This window comes from Lampetra planeri, chromosome 6 (assembly GCF_965212315.1).
Source record: "Lampetra planeri chromosome 6, kcLamPlan1.2.h2, whole genome shotgun sequence".
Classification (NCBI taxonomy): Eukaryota; Metazoa; Chordata; class Hyperoartia; order Petromyzontiformes; family Petromyzontidae; genus Lampetra; species Lampetra planeri.
Genome location: NC_136112.1, coordinates 14528346 through 14549121, shown reverse-complemented (window position 1 = coordinate 14549121; position 20776 = coordinate 14528346). Strand labels below are relative to the sequence as shown.

Genomic DNA, 20776 nt, shown 5'->3' with positions numbered 1-20776 from the left:
GAGATGTCAACTACCTCGCTAACCGCTGCACCACAGAGCCACGCTTACACATACACTGCCAAGACACCCAGTGCTTGAACATAGACATGACTTCAACCGAGAAGATGGATACAAATTGAACAATCATTGGAAGGATGTTATTAACCAGGTAATGCCTTAACTGGTTGTGTTTTTTTTCCATCCTACCTGTCGTTTACAGGTAGCCCTCCCCCGTGTCCCACACTCAGCTTCCCACTTCTAGCCCCGCCCACTCCCCCCCCAGCCTCACGTCCTCTTCCCCTAGCGCTCACGCAGCCCCCTTCCCCTACCCCCCCCCCCTCTCTCCCCCCTTTCTTACCGATATAACCTCTTGCCACGGCAGCTCTCTCGCCAACTTCAGCATTTTCTTGCTGTGGTTGTTCCACCTGATGAAGATTGCTTGTGTTGCGATCGAAACGTCGTGATTTGTTTTATTTTATTTCTACCCACGTGACTTTACCGAAAGAACCAAAGAGTATGGATTCATGCAGTCACGAAAGCTTCAAATCAAGATGCAAGGAACCGTTTCACTACTAAAACGTAGCTAACAGCAGAATCGCAGTTGTTCTCTAAGGCAGCGGTCCCACAACCTTTTTAGCACCAGGGACCGGTTTCGTGGAAGACAATTTTTTCACGGACCGGGGGGGGGGAGGTCATCATTGGGTCTTTCCCCCTTTTCAAAGAAGCTCTCAGGCGACGTTTTTTGTTTACAAATTTTGGCTCGGGGTTAGCAGCTTGTGGGCTTACCAAAACTGTGGCTGAGACGAGTGCGCAGTGCGGGAAAGAGGCGCTGACGGAAGTGGTCAATAAAATAATTAGGTCGGGCCACGCTCGGACTCACTGCTCTCACCTCCTGCTGCTGTGCGGCCCGGTTCCTAACAGGCCGATAAGTGGGCGGGGGGTTGGGGACCCCTGCTCTAAGGGACGCGTTCTTACACTACACTGGTGGAGGGCAAAGGGCAACTTCTGATGATAAAAACAACAACACGCCTTTGAATTTAAGCGCACACCTGGATGGGGTCTGGGAGATTATATTTGCGGCTTCGACTGGCACATCAACTCGAGGATGCAGCCCTCGGCACGGCGTTTACGTCATACGCGGTACATACTAAATGACTGAATATCTTGTGCCCGTGAACGGATCAATAAGTGACATTTTGGACGCAAGTATACGTGACGTATGGTATGTACGGGTCTTCTGGATCCAAGGGGTCTCCAGGACCTGGTTTCAAATTTCTATTGCCTCAGCATCTGCGTTTGGCCCGTTGAAATCAGCAGTGTTTGGCTTTCTGGTGTCATATAGGCAAGGGCCTTCCAAGCTCATCATGGGGCATGTTCTGAAATGTTGATTGTTTCAGGGCACATTCATTATTGTGCAGGGGCACACCCGCCATTCTCCACTAAGTGACCATGACGTCACTTCGGCACCTGTGCCAGGCCAGGTGCACTTTTGAGGCCACATGAAGTGTCCAAGGCTCGCTGGCAGGTCATAAAACAGACCCAAGTGCCATGGGTTGACTTGACTGAGATGACTGGCAGATGCACCAGCTGTGCACCCCCCCACCCCCCCCCCACACACACACATATATATAAATACAAGGTGCAGCCCTGCAATTTCTTGTTCACGCTGTTGCTGGGAAAAGGGTTTCCGCAGGAGGGAGCTTTCAGAGGTGTGGACTCGAGTCATGTGACTTGGACTCGAGTCAGACTCGAGTCATGAATTTGATGACTTGCGACTCGACTTGGACTTGCATAACAATGACTTTGTCCCACCTATGAGATGTGGACTCGAGTCATGTGACTTGGACTCGAGTCAGACTCGAGTCATGAATTTGATGACTTGCGACTCGACTTGGACTTGCATAACAATGACTTTGTCCCACCTATGAGATGTGGACTCGAGTCATGTGACTTGGACTCGAGTCAGACTCGAGTCATGAATTTGATGACTTGCGACTCGACTTGGACTTGCATAACAATGACTTTGTCCCACCTATGAGATGTGGACTCGAGTCATGTGACTTGGACTCGAGTCAGACTCGAGTCATGAATTTGATGACTTGCGACTCGACTTGGACTTGCATAACAATGACTTTGTCCCACCTATGAGATGTGGACTCGAGTCATGTGACTTGGACTCGAGTCAGACTCGAGTCATGAATTTGATGACTTGCGACTCGACTTGGACTTGCATAACAATGACTTTGTCCCACCTATGAGATGTGGACTCGAGTCATGTGACTTGGACTCGAGTCAGACTCGAGTCATGAATTTGATGACTTGCGACTCGACTTGGACTTGCATAACAATGACTTTGTCCCACCTATGAGATGTGGACTCGAGTCATGTGACTTGGACTCGAGTCAGACTCGAGTCATGAATTTGATGACTTGCGACTCGACTTGGACTTGCATAACAATGACTTTGTCCCACCTATGAGATGTGGACTCGAGTCATGTGACTTGGACTCGAGTCAGACTCGAGTCATGAATTTGATGACTTGCGACTCGACTTGGACTTGCATAACAATGACTTTGTCCCACCTCTGGGAGCTTTAGAGCTCGGATATGTTTTACCTCCTCTTTCACACCGGCCAGACGTCTTGGAAGGGGTTGGAGCACCCACACTTTATCCCACCCCGTGTGACCTGCCAGGCGATTAACTGTAGCGTACAAATTCACGGCGACGAGATGTGAACGACCTCGCCTGTATATTGGGTGCTCGCGTGGATTTCTCTCTGGGTCCTCCGGTTTTTTTCTCTCCGCATTTAGAAATGTGCATTTAGAGTATTTTGCTGCTATACAGTGAGAGAAAAAAGTATTTGATCCCCTGCTGATTTTGTACGTTTGCCCACTGACAAAGAAATGATCAGTCTATAATTTTAATGGTAGGTTTATTTGAACAGTGAGAGACAGAACAACACAATCCAGAAAAACGCATGTCAACAATGTTATAAATTGATTTGCATTTTAATGAGGGAAATAAGTAACATTTTTGACATGCGTTTTTCTGGATTTTGTTGTTGTTATTCTGTCTCTCACTGTTCAAATAAACCTACCATTACAATTATAGACTGATCATTTCTTTGTCAGTGGGCAAACGTACAAAATCAGCAGGGGGTCAAATATTTTTTTCCCTCACTGTAAATGTCCACATGATAAGCCACTTCGTTGAGCTATTATTTGTGGCCAAGCCGCTTCTGAAAAAGAGCTACATAGCTCAGTGGGACTTACCTGCTAACATAAAAAAGGTTTATCGATTCGTTTCATATTATTGAGGTAATTAAGTTAATTGGCCGTTGTTTTTAACTGCCGAGCCGGGATACCGAACCAGCAAGTCCCGTGCGCGAATCGTTTCACCATGGCAGCATGCAGACGTTTCGTCAATGTTGTTCTCAATGGGCCCCAAACTGATCAAACCCACATTTTCCAGGCTGAACCCTGTTTAAACCAGTCCACGGGTATGCTTGCTTAAATAAAAGCTGCTGGGTAATACTGGTTCAAAGGGCCTTTAGGTAAAGACTAAAAATGTTACTTTACGTTTACCAATTTTATTTAATTTCTACCTACGTGACTTTACTGTACGAACCAAAGAGTATGGATTCCTGCAGTCACGAAATCTTCAAATCAAGATTGAAACCGATCTCGTTCACCGATGCTAAATGAAAATATAATATATTTTGCACACCAATTATATTTAGAAAAACTTTTACAGTAAATACCGGCAGTGTCATCGATGCTTAGGAATAGCAAATGGATGTCAAATAAAACTTGCAGCCACCCGTGACAACTACCGGGTTCCCAAGTTCGTCAAGTTCACCGTCTTGGCGCGATCGCAAAGTGACTTCAACCAAAAGAGATCCCATCACTGAATGGGGGCTTTTTACTTCATTTGGCCCAACTCCAGCGGAGGAAGAAACAAGTTCATGTGCTGCCTGACACGAACACCCTTTCAATACAGAAGCACAAGTCGCTCTCCAATGCGATAAGCGGAGGCAAGTGGCCGTCCAATCAGGCTGGCCCAGACCATGAAAATGTGGAATTATCACAAACGAATCGGGGGGGGGGGGGGCCCTCAACAGAGATGACGGCTGTCCCCATTGTTTGAGCAGGGAGACACTTTGACGAACGTTGGAGGGTGAAGTTCGCCACTGAGAATGGGACGTGCTTTTTCGGGAATTCAATGTCTCCGGCGGATGTTTACGCTCAACATGTTCAATTGGCCATAGCGACGGGAGCGGGCTGCACGGGCGGAAAACATTCAAGCCCTAATTGTTGTGCAGCTATCAGGAATGCGGCACTCAACAAATGATGTTTACGTTTGCCAGTGTTGCACCGTACTGAACTCTTGCAACCATAACATTTAGCCCGATGTGGCTCTGTCCGCCTGGGTGAGGTGGACCGTGAATAGATGGAAGTCGTGATGTACTTCACCCAACCTAAACAGCAAGGAGACGGCCAGTATGTGACGGTGGAGCAAGTAGGTTTAGGACTCTTGTCAGTACTAGGGTTGAGTGTTATCACCCAAACGCAATTATTTTGTCTGGTACAGTACTGTACTTGGTTTGGTCCTGTGGAAAAACTAGCCCTTACCATGGGGATGTGTAATTTCAAGGACTCCTGACCAAAAATATAAACTATACTAAACTAATTTTTATTTTACCAGCTTAGGCCAACGAAGATAAAGCTCTTTTTTTTTAGAAGCGACCTGGCCACAAATGATAGCTTAATGAAGTGGCTTATCACGCAGACATTTATAGCAGCCAAATATTCTAAACGCACGTTTCGAGATGAGTGCCACCCCAGTGTACCAATATATTAATTTCAAACTTGTTTTAATCTGATGCCGTGACCAAGACTATTATGACAGTTGAGAAAAAAAAATCTAAGCGACTGGCGGCCACTCAAAAATAATCTTCGCCCAATATTTTGCGCAATGGGATGGGTGCTTAAATCCACTGGTAATCCAGAGGAAGTGATGGAAATTCCACAATTCTATATCTTGCAAAGTGGTTAACCCGTGTTATTGACCTCCAAAGGAATGACGGGCTGAGTCTATCCCCAACAAGGGTTTGAATGTGTAATCTATTACAAGCAGCGCTCCCTTTAAATCACTGTGACACCAAACTGGGTTGGACGCAGAAGCATCAACACAAGTAAAAACAAAACCACCCCACATTTCAATCAGAAACAAAGATCGAGTCCACAAAAAAGTTCCAAATGAAACCACAATGTTTATTATCCTCTTTCAGAGTTTACTGTACTCCAATCAATACCTAGTTCGAGAAAGCACACGTAAAAAAAACACATTTCTGGTACTCAGCGAAGCATTAATTACAGCGTTTTTTTATTTGTATTTTTTTTACTTTTAATTACACCGCGACGTAGTAACGGTAAATTGTCTCTCACACTGCCGCACCGAAACAGTCGCCGTGTGAAGAGGAAAGCGGTGTGTGAAGGGGGGGGGGAAATCGGTAACAGCGCGGCGTTCTCGAACGATCTCTCCCGCGCCACACACCGCCCTGCCGCTGCTCGCGGAAGCCTACAAGACACAGGCTTGGGGGGTGGTGGGAACGCAATTCGGAGAACGCAACGACAAATCAAAACCAAATCCATTTCAAAGGGAAAACAAAACTGGCTCGGGTCACAATGGAACAACAACCCAAACGTGCCCCCAAAAGAAAGCCAAAGTGTGCAATCCCGAAGACAGGAACGAGTTACTGTCCAGTAAATCGCCCTCGCCCGATTTAAAGATTTGTGGGAACGAATTTTTGGGATAGGCGCGGGGGTGGACGCACGTTCTGCACGTCTCCAGGCGGCCTCTTGTTTATACAATGCATTTTTCACTTCCGACTGGACCACTGCAGTTAAATTGCTCTACTCGCAATCGGCAAGTGGCGATTTCTAATCGTCTGGGCTTAACGCGGACCATTATCTGGGGTTGTTCAAACGAGTGCCACTTTTTGAGAACGGTGGTTGTGGACCTTGCCATAGGAATGTGTAATTTCCTCTGCTGCCTTGGTAACCAACGGAGGTCAGTGCCGCTGCAAAATTAATTTGACCTGGATGATTGTTCAACGAAACATTGAAAGTTTCTGCGAAAAAGTAAAAACAAAAATATCTACTTGTTGATGATTACACAAGCTGATGCTGTAAAAGTCTCCTCCAAAAACTTGATGTGCTGTCTCAATGGGTGAACTGTGGGTGTGCAATTGACAGATATTTGACTCGGTGGGGTAAACATTAAACCCTGTGCATTGTTAGTTAAGTTGTAAGCAATTTTAGAGCAAGAGCGTGCAGCAATTAACCTAGCACCGTACACAGTAGTGTAATTCTCACTCCACCCAAAGTTGACCCCACGTGCCCATCCCTTGGCAGGCCAGCCAAATTTGGGTCATGGGTCTTAACGGCCAATTCAATAGACCTCTAGCAACGCGGTTTCACATCCAGTTTGGGTTGACCGCGACCAGCAGGGCCGACGTGGCAAACCTGGGGACAAGGACAGCGAAGAGGTCAGAACCATCCTCGCTCCCCCTTGCCTTCTCTGGTTCTAGCAGATGCAGTCTGGCCGAGTGGTTGGGTCAGTGAGAGTGCTCGACTCGGCCAATCAGAAGGTTTTGCGAGGTCGAATCGCGCGGGTTGAGAGCGCAAGCACCGCCGAAGAAAATCCAACATGGCAACAGCGGTCGTCCTACAAAGACGCTGGCCACTGCCAGAGGGAAGGTGAACTCTCCACCACGGGACCCACCACCACTACTATCAAAGAACGAGGTGGTTTTGCCTCTACGCTTGCACTTTATGCGCCCCGTTGCAGTATGGAGTCCAATTGGAGACTGAGAACGCAATGTGTTTGCCGACGATCAGAGGGTGTTTTGAAGCAAAGCATGAAAGCATTGAGAGAAAAAAAACTGCCCTCAGAAAAGGCAAGAACTGAGCCACGGACATTTAAAACCTGCTGTAAACTCGGTGCGGAAGGCAAGGGGCGTGCCACACGGGGACGGTCCGTGGAACGGGGGTGGACTGGTTCATTCCTATAGTTACCACAATCCAGTCACGCGGCTGGATTTCCAGCACTGTGGCGATACCGGCACGTGCTCTGCGATTCCCAGAAGTGCCATGAAATATAATCCAAGTTAAAGTGCCGCTCAGCTCAAACAAAAAAATGGGAGTGAGACTCAACTTCACTGGAGGTTTCGGCTTAGGGCCACCAATGGGAGAGATGTGTGCCACAATGCTCGTTTGAGCAGGGAGACCCGACGCTCGACTTTCCACCGCAGTTCCCGGCCCCCGTGGTGTTATTTTGTAGCACCGCCGGCTAATGCAACAGACGCACGAACGGCCGGACTCGACAGCTTGAATGGGAAAGCTGGCCACGAGTGCCCCGTAAAAGCTCTCATCGTGACGCTTGACAACAAAACCCATGAGGCCCATGCAGTTTCGTGAAATGAATTAACAGAGCACCAGCCCATATAGTGTCCAGTAAATCAACACTGAAGAAATGTCAACACCCCCCCACCAACACCCTTTAAGGATAACATAAAGAATAAATGTAATTACAAGCAGGCCACCTAAGCTCACGTTTGCACCCAAACAGGGAATTTGTGCAAAGCAATAAAAACGAAAATAACAGAAATCGCAGCAATGAAAAAACCCAGTAATAATATGGTTTAAATAACTTGCTTTGGAACACTCAGATTGGATTTCATATAATAGACATATGCTGTATTACGTTTTTGACGTGCAGACGTGTTGTGCGGTACTCAAACGCTCGCAACTTAAGTATCCTATAGGACAACCAAAAAAAGGGTACGAGGTGTAAATACATTTCGGTAATCGCACTGCTTTTAGAAAGGCTGGTAAATGAATGAACAAGCAGGAAGCCCCCACCAAGAACGAAAGGGGAGAGCTCGCTCTAACGGAAACCATGTTGAAGCGTTCATTTCAATTGCAGTGCTAGGAAAAAATTAAGTAATTGCAATCCCTACTATTTTGGTTCACTCCACACATTTTTATGATGCTTTTATTCCTCGACGCTTCTAAAGGTCAACCAACAGATTTTCCTATTCCCGTCCCGACAAAGACGCTCGCCTCCACTGAGAGAACATGAGTGAGCGGAGGCTTGTGCACGCACACACACACACATTTCACAAATGTCATAACAGCAATACACCAGCAGTATCATAAAACACATGTCTCAAACTGTTGCACATTATATTATATACGTTCATACATATACACACACATGCACACACATACCCATATTATAAAAATGGATGTGTGGGTGTGTGTATATATATGACTTTCAAATAAGGATTTTCAGTATATCTAGTTATTTTACATTTAAAATGGTATCTGGCTTGGTGGTGGCACTGTTGTAATGCCCAAACTCGCAATATTAAGATTTTGCTGAAATCTCAATTTAAAAGATTAATTCAGCTCATCCCTCCCAAGATCAATAACATTACCTCTTAGTGGGAGGCCAAGCGGTTGCCCAAAGGCAAGATTTGGCCGGTGTGACAGGCACACGGAGTTTTTTTCCTGCAAAAGTTGATGCAATGTATTTAACGACGGGACAGGCTGAACCAACTTGTAAATGAAGAACAGCTCACGCAAAAAAAACCCAGTATTGTAGATGCCATCAGAAATAGGGTAGGAGAGGGTGCAGGATTGAAGGCAGGCTAGCCGCGAGAGTGGCTGGTAATCCAGGACAATTCTGAAGCCAGACGTTGGTAAAAAGACAGGATGAGGAGACCCTGGAGCTCAGGTGTGTAGGTAGAGTCTTGGCAGTACAAGGGAAAAAGTGAGGTGGAATTTAAAGTCATGGACAAGACTAAATATTAATGTGTGTATAATCTAAATATTAGTTTCCTATTGCATCTAAGGGACGCTTTTATAATAGAGCACAAACTGCGTGCACAAGGCCTCTGCAAAGGGCTCTCAGCACGTGCACGTTGATTGACCGATGAGATGAAGGAAGGACTTGGGAGCATGAGGATGCACACTTCATTTGCATCCGGAGGACTGTTTCCCTGTCATACTTTTGAAGCACATTTTTACTCCTTGAGAAAGCTGTTTTAATTTAGGATATCTCTGCTTATAAAGGCCTCCACATTCAGCACCCAGTTTAACAACCTCACGATTGGCCGTTCGAGGGTCACATGATCAGGGGTTTCCTCAAATTGCTTTGGCAAACCACGTGCAACAATTGCAGTTTTTTACCATAGCAATATGTATTTGAATAAAGAGCATTTTGCAATAAACGATGTCTCGTTGCGTTTAAAAACATAGCTGTGGAGTAGAGATGTGCACCTCCGGAAGAAAACATTTTTAAATTCAAGATATCATGTGAAGCAAAGCCACTAAAAAAGCATTTCTGAGTAGGATGTATTTCATATTTTTTTTACGCGTAAAGACCTTAACTTCAAACAGGACGTGGTTGTGCATTCACATGCAACTAAGCCTCATGTCATAGTTTCCTAGGGCTCAGCTTCATAAGCTGGTATCGCCACCCCCCCTGGACAGAAGTTTACATCAAAACGTTCAACAAAGCGTCACCGTTAATAAAGCAAATGTCACTCCAGGCTGCGTCGTCTTACACTTGTGGCCTCACTGCTTTATTTGTTTTGTTGCAAAAAAAAAAAACCAAGACACACACCGAAACAATATACAGGAACTCATTCTTGCGTCGCGTGCCACATGCGGCGAACACGATTCCGGTTTGATTCGAAAAACGAGTCGTGCCACAGCAGTTGGACCGGGACCCAAACTCAACCAACAGGAGAGAGAGAGGAGGGGGGGGGGGTGCTTCCTATTGACCTCTGGCCGCCACTTGATTATTTGGCGAGGGGTTGATGGCAAAGAATCTTCATTGTGGATTTCAGGGTAAAAGCACAACAGCTGCGGCGCTGTCACAGCAAACTCACGGCGGTGTGCACGCTGTTATCAGCCTAAATTTAAACCAGCAACGGAGAAAGAAATAACGTAAAAAAAAGATTTCACGAATTGGAAAGAAAGCATTTGACTAAAAGCAAAAGCAGCATTCCATGAGTAACATGAATAGCTTTTTTTTTTACAGTAAATCGAATAATATTTTTCGACCGCCATGACTTGCCACTGTTGCCGCTTCAGTCCTGTTTTTTAATTAGGCAAAGTCGCTGAGCATGCGAGAGACAGCGCCCTGCGATGCCCAGTGTACATTGGTTATGGGGTGGGCGAGGGTCGGACTGCAAGTAGCCAATGTTAAAGTTACTGGCCAGCGAACAGTGAGCGAGCTGGGCTTGTTACAATACAGCAATCGTAACGTCGAGACTGAAAAATAAATCTACTGTGAAGCTTTACACCGTTAATTCAGTTGTCATTCGGATGTCAGGTTAAGATTTTCTTTATGGAACTTTCTAGGGATCAAAGGATGCGGTGCGGGTCCCAATTTGGAAGCTCTCAAGCCATGCTGTCCGAGTACATTGTTGTAAATCACGAGCAATTTTATTGTTTCGTTAAACTAGTCATCATACCAGTTAATAGACGTCTATGCTGTTGCATGGGCAAGCAATTGTTACAATTATGGTTCTCAGCTTCGCCTCAAGCTTGTAATACTAATAAGAGATGTGCAGCAATAGTGATAGCGCTGGATTTTAATAGAGCTGTAAATATCAGAAGGTAATGTAGTTCATTTCTTCCCACGTGTCACGGACAACGCGCTCTGGGGGTCCCCACTGCAAGGGCTGCCGCATGCGTGAAGGCAATCGAAATCGGGGGAGGACGTCACTACCATCATACACCGGGTTGGGCCAGGGCAATTGAAGTAACAACGGCATTTGGTTACCCCAAGCTTCAGAGCTATGAATGACTTCAGCAATTAAGCTATAGACTCTACACCAAGCCTGTAGCCAAGGCCTGATCTAATATGCGCACGCATGTGCACGCGCACACACACACCACACACACATTCACACGTTCGCACAAATGTACCCCACCCGCTCGCACTTACACGTCAAGCCTTGCAGGCTGCCCCACGCAAGCAACCCACACACACTCGCACGCCAATAACACGCAACGACAACACCCCAACCCTTTATCACTTGCCCTCGTCTGACTTGATCGCTTGGGGTTTGATGGGCCCGGTGCGCACTGGTTTCCCAATGGTTGCCTGTGGCGACGGCGTCTGGGCCAGCGGCGTTGTCGTCGTCGTCTGGGCAGGCATCGGCGTCGTGATCAGAGTCGGCTCGGATTCGACCGCTGCGCGCTCCGGTGGGGCCTCCGTCACCTCGGGTTTGGTTGTTGTTGTTGTTGACGTTTTGTGCTGCTGTTGTTGTTGCTGCTGCTGCTGCTGCTGCTGGGGTGGTGGCGGTTGCTGCTGCTGGGGTGGTGGCGGTTGCTGCTGCTGCTGCTGCTGTTGTTGTTGCGGCACCTGCGGATGGTGTACGACCGATTGCTGTCCGGAGAAGAAGAGCTGCGTGGATTGCAGAACCTCGGCCCTCTGTCTCGCCTGTTTTTCACAGCCGCACAGATACATAACAAAGGTCACCTTTCCACCTTTCCCTCTCAGAGCAAGCGCTGTTAGCGGGTACCGATTTAGGCCGGATCTCCTCACTTCAGTCAGTGTCCCCCCCCGAACACAGAGGGGCTCACCTTTTCCATACCCAAGGCCAAACCAGGTTTGGCAGTCCTCACCTTGATCTGGTCAGTGACGCGGGGTAAGGGGGCTCCGTGCGTGACGCCGGGGCGCACGCTCACCGGGCCCCCCAGCGAGGCTGCGGGTGGTTGCCCCCCCCCCACGGCTGGGCCCAGTGATGGGGGTGGGGCTCCCCCCCCACTGCTTCGGCCCCCACCCTGTCCCTGGGAACACAGCAGCGGTGTTTCAGCGAACGCGAGCATGTACACGCACAAGGAGGCGTACGTGCGCGCACGCGTGTATCAAGGGCGCGCATGGGTCAACGCAACAGTGAAAAAAAAACCCTGTGTGCAACGCAACTCAGTGTTGGTACAGTTGTAGCAGTGGACTTAACAACAGGAGCATGTGTGTGCACAAAGCAGTAACATGCAACTCTGTATCAGCTACACATTAACATAGCCGCGTGTCTGCGTGTGTAGCAGTAATGTGCGAATGTAGCACTTAACACAAAGGGTGCAAACAGTTCATAGACTATATTTAACACTTTGAAAACGTCCACTTGCCATGAGTTTGAGGCTTCAAGCAAATGCGTTGTGTTCGAGTAAAGGGTTAAGGATTAGACCATCGGGTTAATATTAAAGTTAAGAGTTATTCGAATTACAGTTAAGCATTATTGACCAATGTTGAGGGCGTCCAGGGCAAGGGTTTGAACTAAACATTTTTATTTTATTTTACCAGGTAAGGCCTACTGAGCTATATAGCTCTTTTTTTTACAAGTGACCTGGCCACAGATGGTAGGTCAACAAAGTGGCTTATCATGTGGAAACTTACAGCAACAGCCAAATCATCTAAACTATCTTTTTTGTCCCATCCAAGGACGGGTGTATACTGCAGTAAATCTGAAATATGAAATAGAAAATTTGTTCAGGTCATGATTATTAATGAGGGGAGGATGTTTGCCCCACGTGGAGTGCCATCACCACCTCATGGTTATTGGGGAGGGGTGCAGCATGTGGAGTGACATCACACGCGTGACACACGCATTCTTGGCTTATTATATTAATCTAAATGCAAGTTAATTGTGGAGGAAAAAAACAAAGGACCACCACACGGACAGAAGACAAATGTACAGGCGTCATGGTTGGGATCGAGCCCACGACTTGCTGCATACCAGGCGAGGTAGGTAACATCTCGTCACCACACTGATACACGTGATACATTTGCCTGAACACAAAACGCACTGACACCGTGCCGACTAGAGGCGTTGAACACGTGATCTCTATATTGTTGTCCTTAGTAACCTGGGGAGAGTGGTGGCAATTGGAGGGGGGGGCCAGTGGGGGGGCATGGGAACCTGTGGGGGCCCAGCCAAACCAAATAGTTTTAAAGCCACTGCTGGAACAGGAAGCCAGCGTGTTCATGCCAATATTGAGCAGCACCCAATGTAAGATTTAGCACCGAGTCACATTGACCGTTAATGTTTTGTATTGGTCTAAGAAGCACGTGCAATCGTTTGTCATCAATTGCAAGCACATTCGTGAGATGAAGAGGCAATTCAACTGCCACAAACGTGCAATCAGCCCAAGGAACCAGTGACAATACACGGCAAAATGTCTGCAGAATAACACAAGCACCCACGAATGTGGTGGGACGCTGTGTGGCGTGCCATTACCTGGGCGCTCACGGGACGCTGGGACATTGGAGGGGCGGCGGCGGCGATGACGACGCCGGCCGCCTGCGTGCCGGACGTGGGAGCCACGTTAACCGGGGCCGCAGCCGGTGGGGCTGCCTGGGTGGGGGCCGGCACGGTGTAGCGCTGGATGGGCGTCACCGGGGAGAACGGCGATGCAGAGGTGCTCAGGGATGACACTGGCGGGGGTCGGGGCGCCTGTGGAGGGAAGCAAACATGAAGGTCCTGCGCTCACACCCAGATTAGGCGCAAGGACTCATTGCACTGTTACTTTGTCGGCACCGCAGTGGCGAGACGTTAACTACCTCCAGCCTGGCATACAGGAGGTTGTGGATAGGCTGCAGGCTGATTTTACAGTCCATGTCATTATAATTTCCATGTCATTATTTATTTATGCCCCGTAATGCATATACAATAATCCCTCGCTTAACACATTTTCGCTGAACACGGCACTTTTCAGGAACGCATCGACCACGCTAAAACTAGGAATGACTGTACTTAATTTTCAGCGGGCAAGCAGAAAATCTAATTAGAATTGTTTGGCATGCACAAGTTAATGTACGGAGTCTTTGTCTCTTCTTCAGTGCTAATGTACACATACCGATTAACAAGACTTCCTGCAGACTTCAGGGGCAATTTTTAAAGCACCTATTAAGAAAGTCACGGCACATCAAGCGGTGGTGACAAGCACCACTCGCGGTGGTGACCTTTGTCTCCCCACAGTTCTGTTGTGGACACCCCGCAATAGGTGCTCATTTAAGTCTAAGACGACCTGAAGGTGGTCCAGAACCAGTTCAGACATCACTCGCCGTTTATGTAAATTGTGAAAGAAAATCAAATTCAGATTCTTCAGTTTGTAAGTGTGTTAACCACTGCACTACTGCTCTATCACGGATTAAGACACTCACCAATGCACATACATGAAAGATAAACTAGTTCACAAGCAAGTGCGTACACACACAAAAACATGGATGCAAATGCAGACGCTCACGTGTACATATACAACAACCGCCATTCGCCACGAAGTGGCGGTGACGTCACCAGGACGCTTGTGCCAGGCTATGTACACGTTGAGGCGACGTGAAGTGTTGAACGCCCGCTGGCAGGAGGTCACGGGGCAGACCCAGGTGCCACGGGTCGACTGAGATGACTGGCTGATGTACCACCTGTGCCCCCTACTGTGCCAACTTGCTGTGCTTTAGCCACCCGGCGCAAAGCTCGTTGTTGTGAGCGTCGCTCCTCCGCCCTCCGTTGTTGGAGGGCAACTGCCTCTAACTGCCCAGCAGCGTCCTTCACAAGCCTCCTCCACAGAGGCCGATCTTGACACCGCTGGTACCAGTCATCGGCAAGTCCACTTAGCTCCACGTCCTCCTGTACCACATCACTTCATCTCTTCTCTAGCTCGTGCTGCGCCCGTTTAGCCCCCTCGATCCGGCCGAACAAAGCTCTTTTGGTATGCGGTGATTGGGCATGCGGGCTACATGGCCCAGCCAACGCAGCCTTGCCTGCCGGAAGCGCTCACCAATGGGACTTTGTCTAGATCTTTCGAGGATTTGTGAGCTCCTCACACAATCCAGCCTGGTTAAACCCAGGATTGATCGTAGGCAGGCCAGCCTAAATGTTTCAAACCGACGAAGATGTTCCATTAGGGGGTCCACGTTTCGCAAGCGTAGAGAAGGGAGGGAATGACTGTGGCCGAGAAGACCCGAAGCTTCGTGCGGGGTGACAGACCAGGTGGCTTCCACACAGCGTTACGCAACCGATGAAAAGATAATGCCGCTTGGCTGATTCGGAGTGAGACCTCTGCTGTTAAACCGGAGCCGGTCATGAGCATACTGCCCAGGTATGGGAAACTCTCCACTCTCTCCACAACTGCCCCATCACCGATTGGGAGTTGTGGGGGTGGAGTGCCCGATGGTAAAATATACCCAAGGCAGGTGCTTCGTTTTGGTGGGTCTGATGGTAAGGCCCCACCTCTTAGTGGCATACTCCAGGTTCAGCAGCAGCGCCTCCAACTCCTCCTGAGTGAGCCGCAATTACGAGATCATCGGCATACATAACGTGGTTGACCAATAGGCAGCCATCCCTTGGCTGCACCCGGGCATCGATCAGCCTCCCATTGTATCTGTACCACACACACAACTTCACACACGCACTAAGACACCCAGAAGCCCACACACGTGCTCACCTGGTGCTGGTAGACCTGTGTGAAAGGTTGGCCCATACGGGTGGATTGTGGGGGGCCTCCCCCAGTTTTGCCGACCCCTGAACCTTTAGTCGAGGAACTCCCGGCCAAACCGGGACTGATAGAACCCGGCCTGAACCACACGCACATACACATCAGTGAAAACACACGCAACGTTATACACAATCATGCAAAACTAAACTAATAAAAACGAATATTTTACCAGGTAAGGACCACTGAGCTGCATAGCTTATTTTCATGAGCGACTTGGCCACAAATGATACCTCAACGAAGTGGCTTATCGTGTGGTCATTTATAGCAGCAAAATAATCTCAAAGCAGGTTTCTAAATGCTTAGGAAAAACCAGAGGACCAGGAGAAAAATCCACGGGGCCATTGGGACAGCATGCAAACTTCAAACCTACCGGCGTCAGCGTTGGGATCGAACCCACGACCTCCCGTATAACAGACGAGGCACTTAACATCTCGCCACCGTGGTGCCCCTATATAGTGGTGTTCGGTGCTGTACACTGCAAACCTTGTATGCTACATTGTACCATTATCAATGGGTGTGCGTGCCGTGAATGGGATGGTGTGCTGCATCATGCCTGTTGGCAAGGTGTGTACTCGACATGGTGTGTTGTGTAGCATGGTGCGAGCTGTACATGATGTGGTGCGTGGCATGTGGTGCCGAGAACTTTATGAGGTTCTCAGTGCTATATGTGGTGTGGTGTGGTGTATGCGGCGTGGTAAAAAATGTATGCGAGGGGTGGTCGATATCTGTATGGCATGTGGTGTGTGCTGTATGCGATGTGGTACTCGCTATATTCCCGCTCAATGCCAACAGAAGTGGCCTTTAACAAGTACCTGGTTTTGGTTTGGAAACAACAGCATTGGGGAGCCAAAGGTGTTTGCAAACAACCGCCTCATGAGCCGTGCCAGCCTTAATGTGCTCACGAACAGCACTTGCCCCAACAGTCTGGTAAAGGCTATACAGGGGATCTTTGTGTTCGTTTCTGTTGCTTTGTGTCACAGCGCAAGCCAAGCTACCTGAAGGGGCTCGTAGCCGGGGTGTTGCCGTGCGGAGTTTGCGGAGGAGTGTGATGTTTCACCTCTCCGGCCATGCCATAATCCGACACCTGGAAAATCTGGTTATGGGGTGGGTGTGCAAACAAACCATCGGGTTAATAAATGCTTCCCTCCAGGCCAACCGGCTTATGCTCAAACGATTTATTGTAATGGCACCGCAGTGTTACACTGGTGACATCAACACACGAGTGAACGTCATGAGGGTTTTGCTGGAAACTGCTAACATGGCAGTGTGCATGAGCAGAAGAACGATTGCATTGCATAACAGAGAGATGGCGACGGCTTTGGGAGGATTTAATTTCCTTATTATTATGCTCGTTTACCCAGGAAAGCCTCGGTATCTTTACAGCAGTGGCAAATGATTGTGATAGATTACAATTATTCTAATTTGGACCATGACGCCGTCAACACCATGGTCTACTTTTGCGAATAGCGTCACGGGATTTTTAACTATTTACTCTTTTTATTTTAGCAGGTAAGGCTGACTGAGCTGCACAGCTGTTTTTCAGAAGTGATAGCTCAACGAAGTGGCTCATCATGTGGAAATTTATAGCAGCCAAATACTCTTAAATGCATGCTTCTAAATGTGGAGGGGAAAAACCGGAGGACTCTGAGAAACATCAACGCAACCACGGGGAGAACACGCAAACTCCAAATATACAGGCGTGAGAGTCGGGATCGAACCCACGACCTCCTGTATACCAGGCGAGGTAGTTAACATTTCGCCAGCATGAAGCACATGGCGTGGTGACATTGTTATGTTAATATTCTTGGTTCTTTCGGTGAAGTCACGAAAGAACCAAGAATATGAATCCCAGCAGTCCTTTAAATCAAAATTGTTATGTTAATTACAACCAACTGCATTAATATTGAGGGCGGCCGCTGCAATCGTGCCGTGCACTTCCACAGCAAGCGGCGAACGCGCTGCCACTGGGGCACGTCACTGCCCACAAGACCGCGGCTGATGACGTCGACGACGGTTCACAGACGTGTGCGCGGCTTGCCTTGTGCTGGCTGGGCGTGTAGCGTGGGACCTGGTTGGAGATGGCTCGCGGCGCCGCGTGCGCGAGGACGCCTCTCGTCTGCGGGACCGCCATCGACGGCTGTGACATCCTGCGAGACACAAACCAGTCCTCAATGAGAACGACGCGGCGGCAACAGCAGCAACAGCAGCAACAGCAGCAACAGCAGCAACAGCAGCAGCAGCAGCAGCAACAGCAGCAACAGCAGCAACAGCAGCAACAGCAGCAACAGCAGCAACAGCAGCAACAGCCGAGCGTCCGAAAGGTGCGCGTAGGTTCCGTGGCTGGATCGGCTGAGAGTAAGGCCTCACGCTGGTTATAACAGGGAAACATCTTGTTAAAGCAGGATTAATGATCGTCGTTCATTACCCCCCTGAGTTATGCCTGCACACCCATTACCAGAGTTGACTGTAAAAGTCTTTTGTCCTCGCGAGTGAAGTTTTAAATCTGGGTCTGGAAGCCAGAACAGGGAGCTGCGGATGCACAAATATGAGATCGTTATTCTGGATTGTGCCATCCAAATTGTGTCCTCCCCCTCCAAAAGCCTTCTCTCCACACGTTCCATGCGGCCCCTGTGGGAAGACGCTAAATTAAACTGTGAAATGGTGATACTCACGTGGCAAAACAGCTATCGCCTAAGGATGTGTAATCTTCAACCGACAACACCATTAATAAAAATGGGCCATACGACGTATGTTGAACTTTTCGCACCGTACGTAGCCAAGGTACAGGGGAAGGACCACAAACTAAATACAAAAAGCAGTTGTCAAGAAATTGACTTTTCAATCAAGATGAGTTTTCAATACATATGTATTGGACGACAGAGCAAAGTCCCTGTGAACGAAGCACAGGCGGGCGCTCATTCCTCGCACACAGCCCTTACCCCTGGAGGGCAATGAGCGTCTGCTGGGTGCCTCCGTATCCCTGCATGGGCAGCCCCATGTGCTGCAGGGCGGCTGCCGGCGACTGTGATGTGGCGTAGAAGCCACTCTGCTGGGGCTGGGAGTACACGCCGAGCTGGCCCATGCCCTGTCGTGCCTGGGGGGAGCCCGCATACACACACACACGTGCACGCACACGCGTACGTGCACGCACACGGACACACGCGGACACACGCGCACACACGCGCACACACAAACAATCACCCCCCATTGAGCTGTAGAGATTGCCCAGACAAGTGGTGTGAGTCAGCACCTATGAAAGGTCGAGTGTGGGGCTGCTTTAGTCTGTGGTGCTGATGTTCACCACATGCACAAACACGCGAAAAACCACCAGACAGACTAAATTGGCATGCACGACACGACACATTCGCGCGCACGCTCCGACCACCTCGCATTCAACGAGAGATACACACGCACGCCAAGCCCTGCATCGCAGACGGACAGGCACCTGCATGAGGTGACTCGAGTCCATCATTGGCGTCTGCTCATAGATGAAGGCGGGCAGAGGCTGGTGCGGCGGTGGTGGCGGTGCAGGCTGGGGGGCCGCCTGGCTGTACTGTTTGCCCATGTCCGACGCGAAGCCTCCCCCGTACAGGGGCTTTGGGGGGTTGCCGGCCGACAGCACCAGTGCCGACGGCTGCGTCAGGCTTGGCTGCAGGAACGCCTGGCCGGACCTGCGCACGAAACGGGAATTACTACTTAAACATCAACCGAGGGAACGGCACGAGTGAAGTAACAATCAGCGGAGGTGTACATCTGTAAGGTTAAGAGGTATTTTTTTTGCGTCGCATCTTTCTTTAAACGTCGGCAGCCTTCACGCAACCAAGCCGAGCGCACATTTGCAGCGACACCCGGCAACAAAGCACGGCCACGCTCACCGGAACAGCTGCAGAGACGGCCCAAACATTTCAGGCCCCTGCGGCGGTGCAGGCTGGCTCACGGCCTGCTGCTGGCCCAGCTGCTGCGAGTACAGCGAGAAGGGCATCTGGGGCTGGTGGTGCATGGCCTGGGGTGGGCCGGGAGGGGGCCCAGGTGGAGCCGCCCCACCACCCGGCCCGCCCTGGTAGGCCTGGCCCTGCTGCATGGCTGGGGGGCCGCCCCCAACGCGTGCCTGCTGCATCGGGAACAGGTGCGACGTGTCCACGTGGTAGTACGTCGGGAACTGTCCGGTTGGGGCTGCAAGAGGAAAGGCGAAAGTCAAACAAAAGGACCAGGTCACGTCGAAAAAAATGCCCAATATAGCCGAGCGGCACCAAGTTCGGAGCGTTGGGGTTAGAATTGGAAGGTAATAAGGTTAAGCACCAGCTAGAGGTCAACTGAGCCCATCATCTTCCCTCTGATGTCAAACCAAAGTACCACGATGGGAAATCAATGGTGGTCATCCTATATTGAGACTCGTCCCCATTATGGGAATGTGGATTTTTTTTCCGCTGACAGCTCACGTCCACTAAATGGAGAGGAGTGCTGCACCAACGCTTATTTCAGCAGGACGACTTTCGAATCTTGTTAACAGAAGCAATCGGTACTTTAAAACATCATGCACGGGAGAATATGTTTGGATACTTCGAACACCTCATGCAATGAGTTAAAGATTACTTTCCACATCATCCTCTCAACACTGGCCACTCACCTGGTCCCGGTTGAGAAAGGTACAGCTGCTGTTGCTGCTGGTGCATCATGGACGGCGCACAGCTCAGCTGGGACAACTGCGAAAGCTGTGATATCTGGGTGAGCTGCGGCATGAGGGACAGCTGGCTGGCCGCCTGTTGAGCTTGCTGTTGGTGCTGTTGTTGCTGCTGCTGTTGTTGCTGCTGTTGCTGCTGCTGTTGTTGCTGCTGCTGCTGTTGTTGCTGCTGCTGGAGCTGCTGTTGTGGCTTCACCTTGCAGATGTTGCTGGCGTGCTCAGAGGTCATCAGGTTGGGTTTGGCCGCGAGCGAAGACGCGGATGAGGATGACACCACCACCCCGTGGTAGCTCACTGCGAGCACACGGGAATACGTCTTGGTTAAACTGGAAGCCAAATTGCTCCCTAAGGTACATCTAAGGTAAGACCGGCCAAGGCACAGGAGGGAATGGTGGTGGCCAGCATCACGCATAGCCACCATCTTCAATTCAACCAGTGCTGATGATCACATTCGACGTGACCTCACCAAGTGCCCAGGACAGGTTCAGGTAGCAATGATGTTATCCGTTGCCGAACATCTAGCCCAAGTCACGTGGGC

The 20776-nt window shown here is 49.4% G+C and overlaps 1 protein-coding gene across 1 annotated transcript in view; it reads right to left on the bottom strand.

Annotated features, from left to right (window-relative positions):
• Positions 1 to 5231: 5231 nt before the first annotated feature.
• LOC144719666 (uncharacterized) overlaps positions 5232 to 20776 on the bottom strand; it is a 97564-nt gene continuing 82019 nt past the window's right edge. The window contains exons 34-43 of the mRNA XM_078595805.1: positions 20185 to 20532; positions 19433 to 19730; positions 19003 to 19228; positions 18497 to 18651; positions 17596 to 17704; positions 16553 to 16650; positions 15507 to 15636; positions 13301 to 13516; positions 11688 to 11852; positions 5232 to 11502 (exon numbers count right to left, since the gene is read on the bottom strand). Coding sequence (XP_078451931.1) covers positions 11092 to 11502; positions 11688 to 11852; positions 13301 to 13516; positions 15507 to 15636; positions 16553 to 16650; positions 17596 to 17704; positions 18497 to 18651; positions 19003 to 19228; positions 19433 to 19730; positions 20185 to 20532 — 2156 coding nt within the window. The 3' untranslated portion in view covers positions 5232 to 11091. The remainder of the gene's footprint in view (positions 11503 to 11687; positions 11853 to 13300; positions 13517 to 15506; positions 15637 to 16552; positions 16651 to 17595; positions 17705 to 18496; positions 18652 to 19002; positions 19229 to 19432; positions 19731 to 20184; positions 20533 to 20776) is intronic.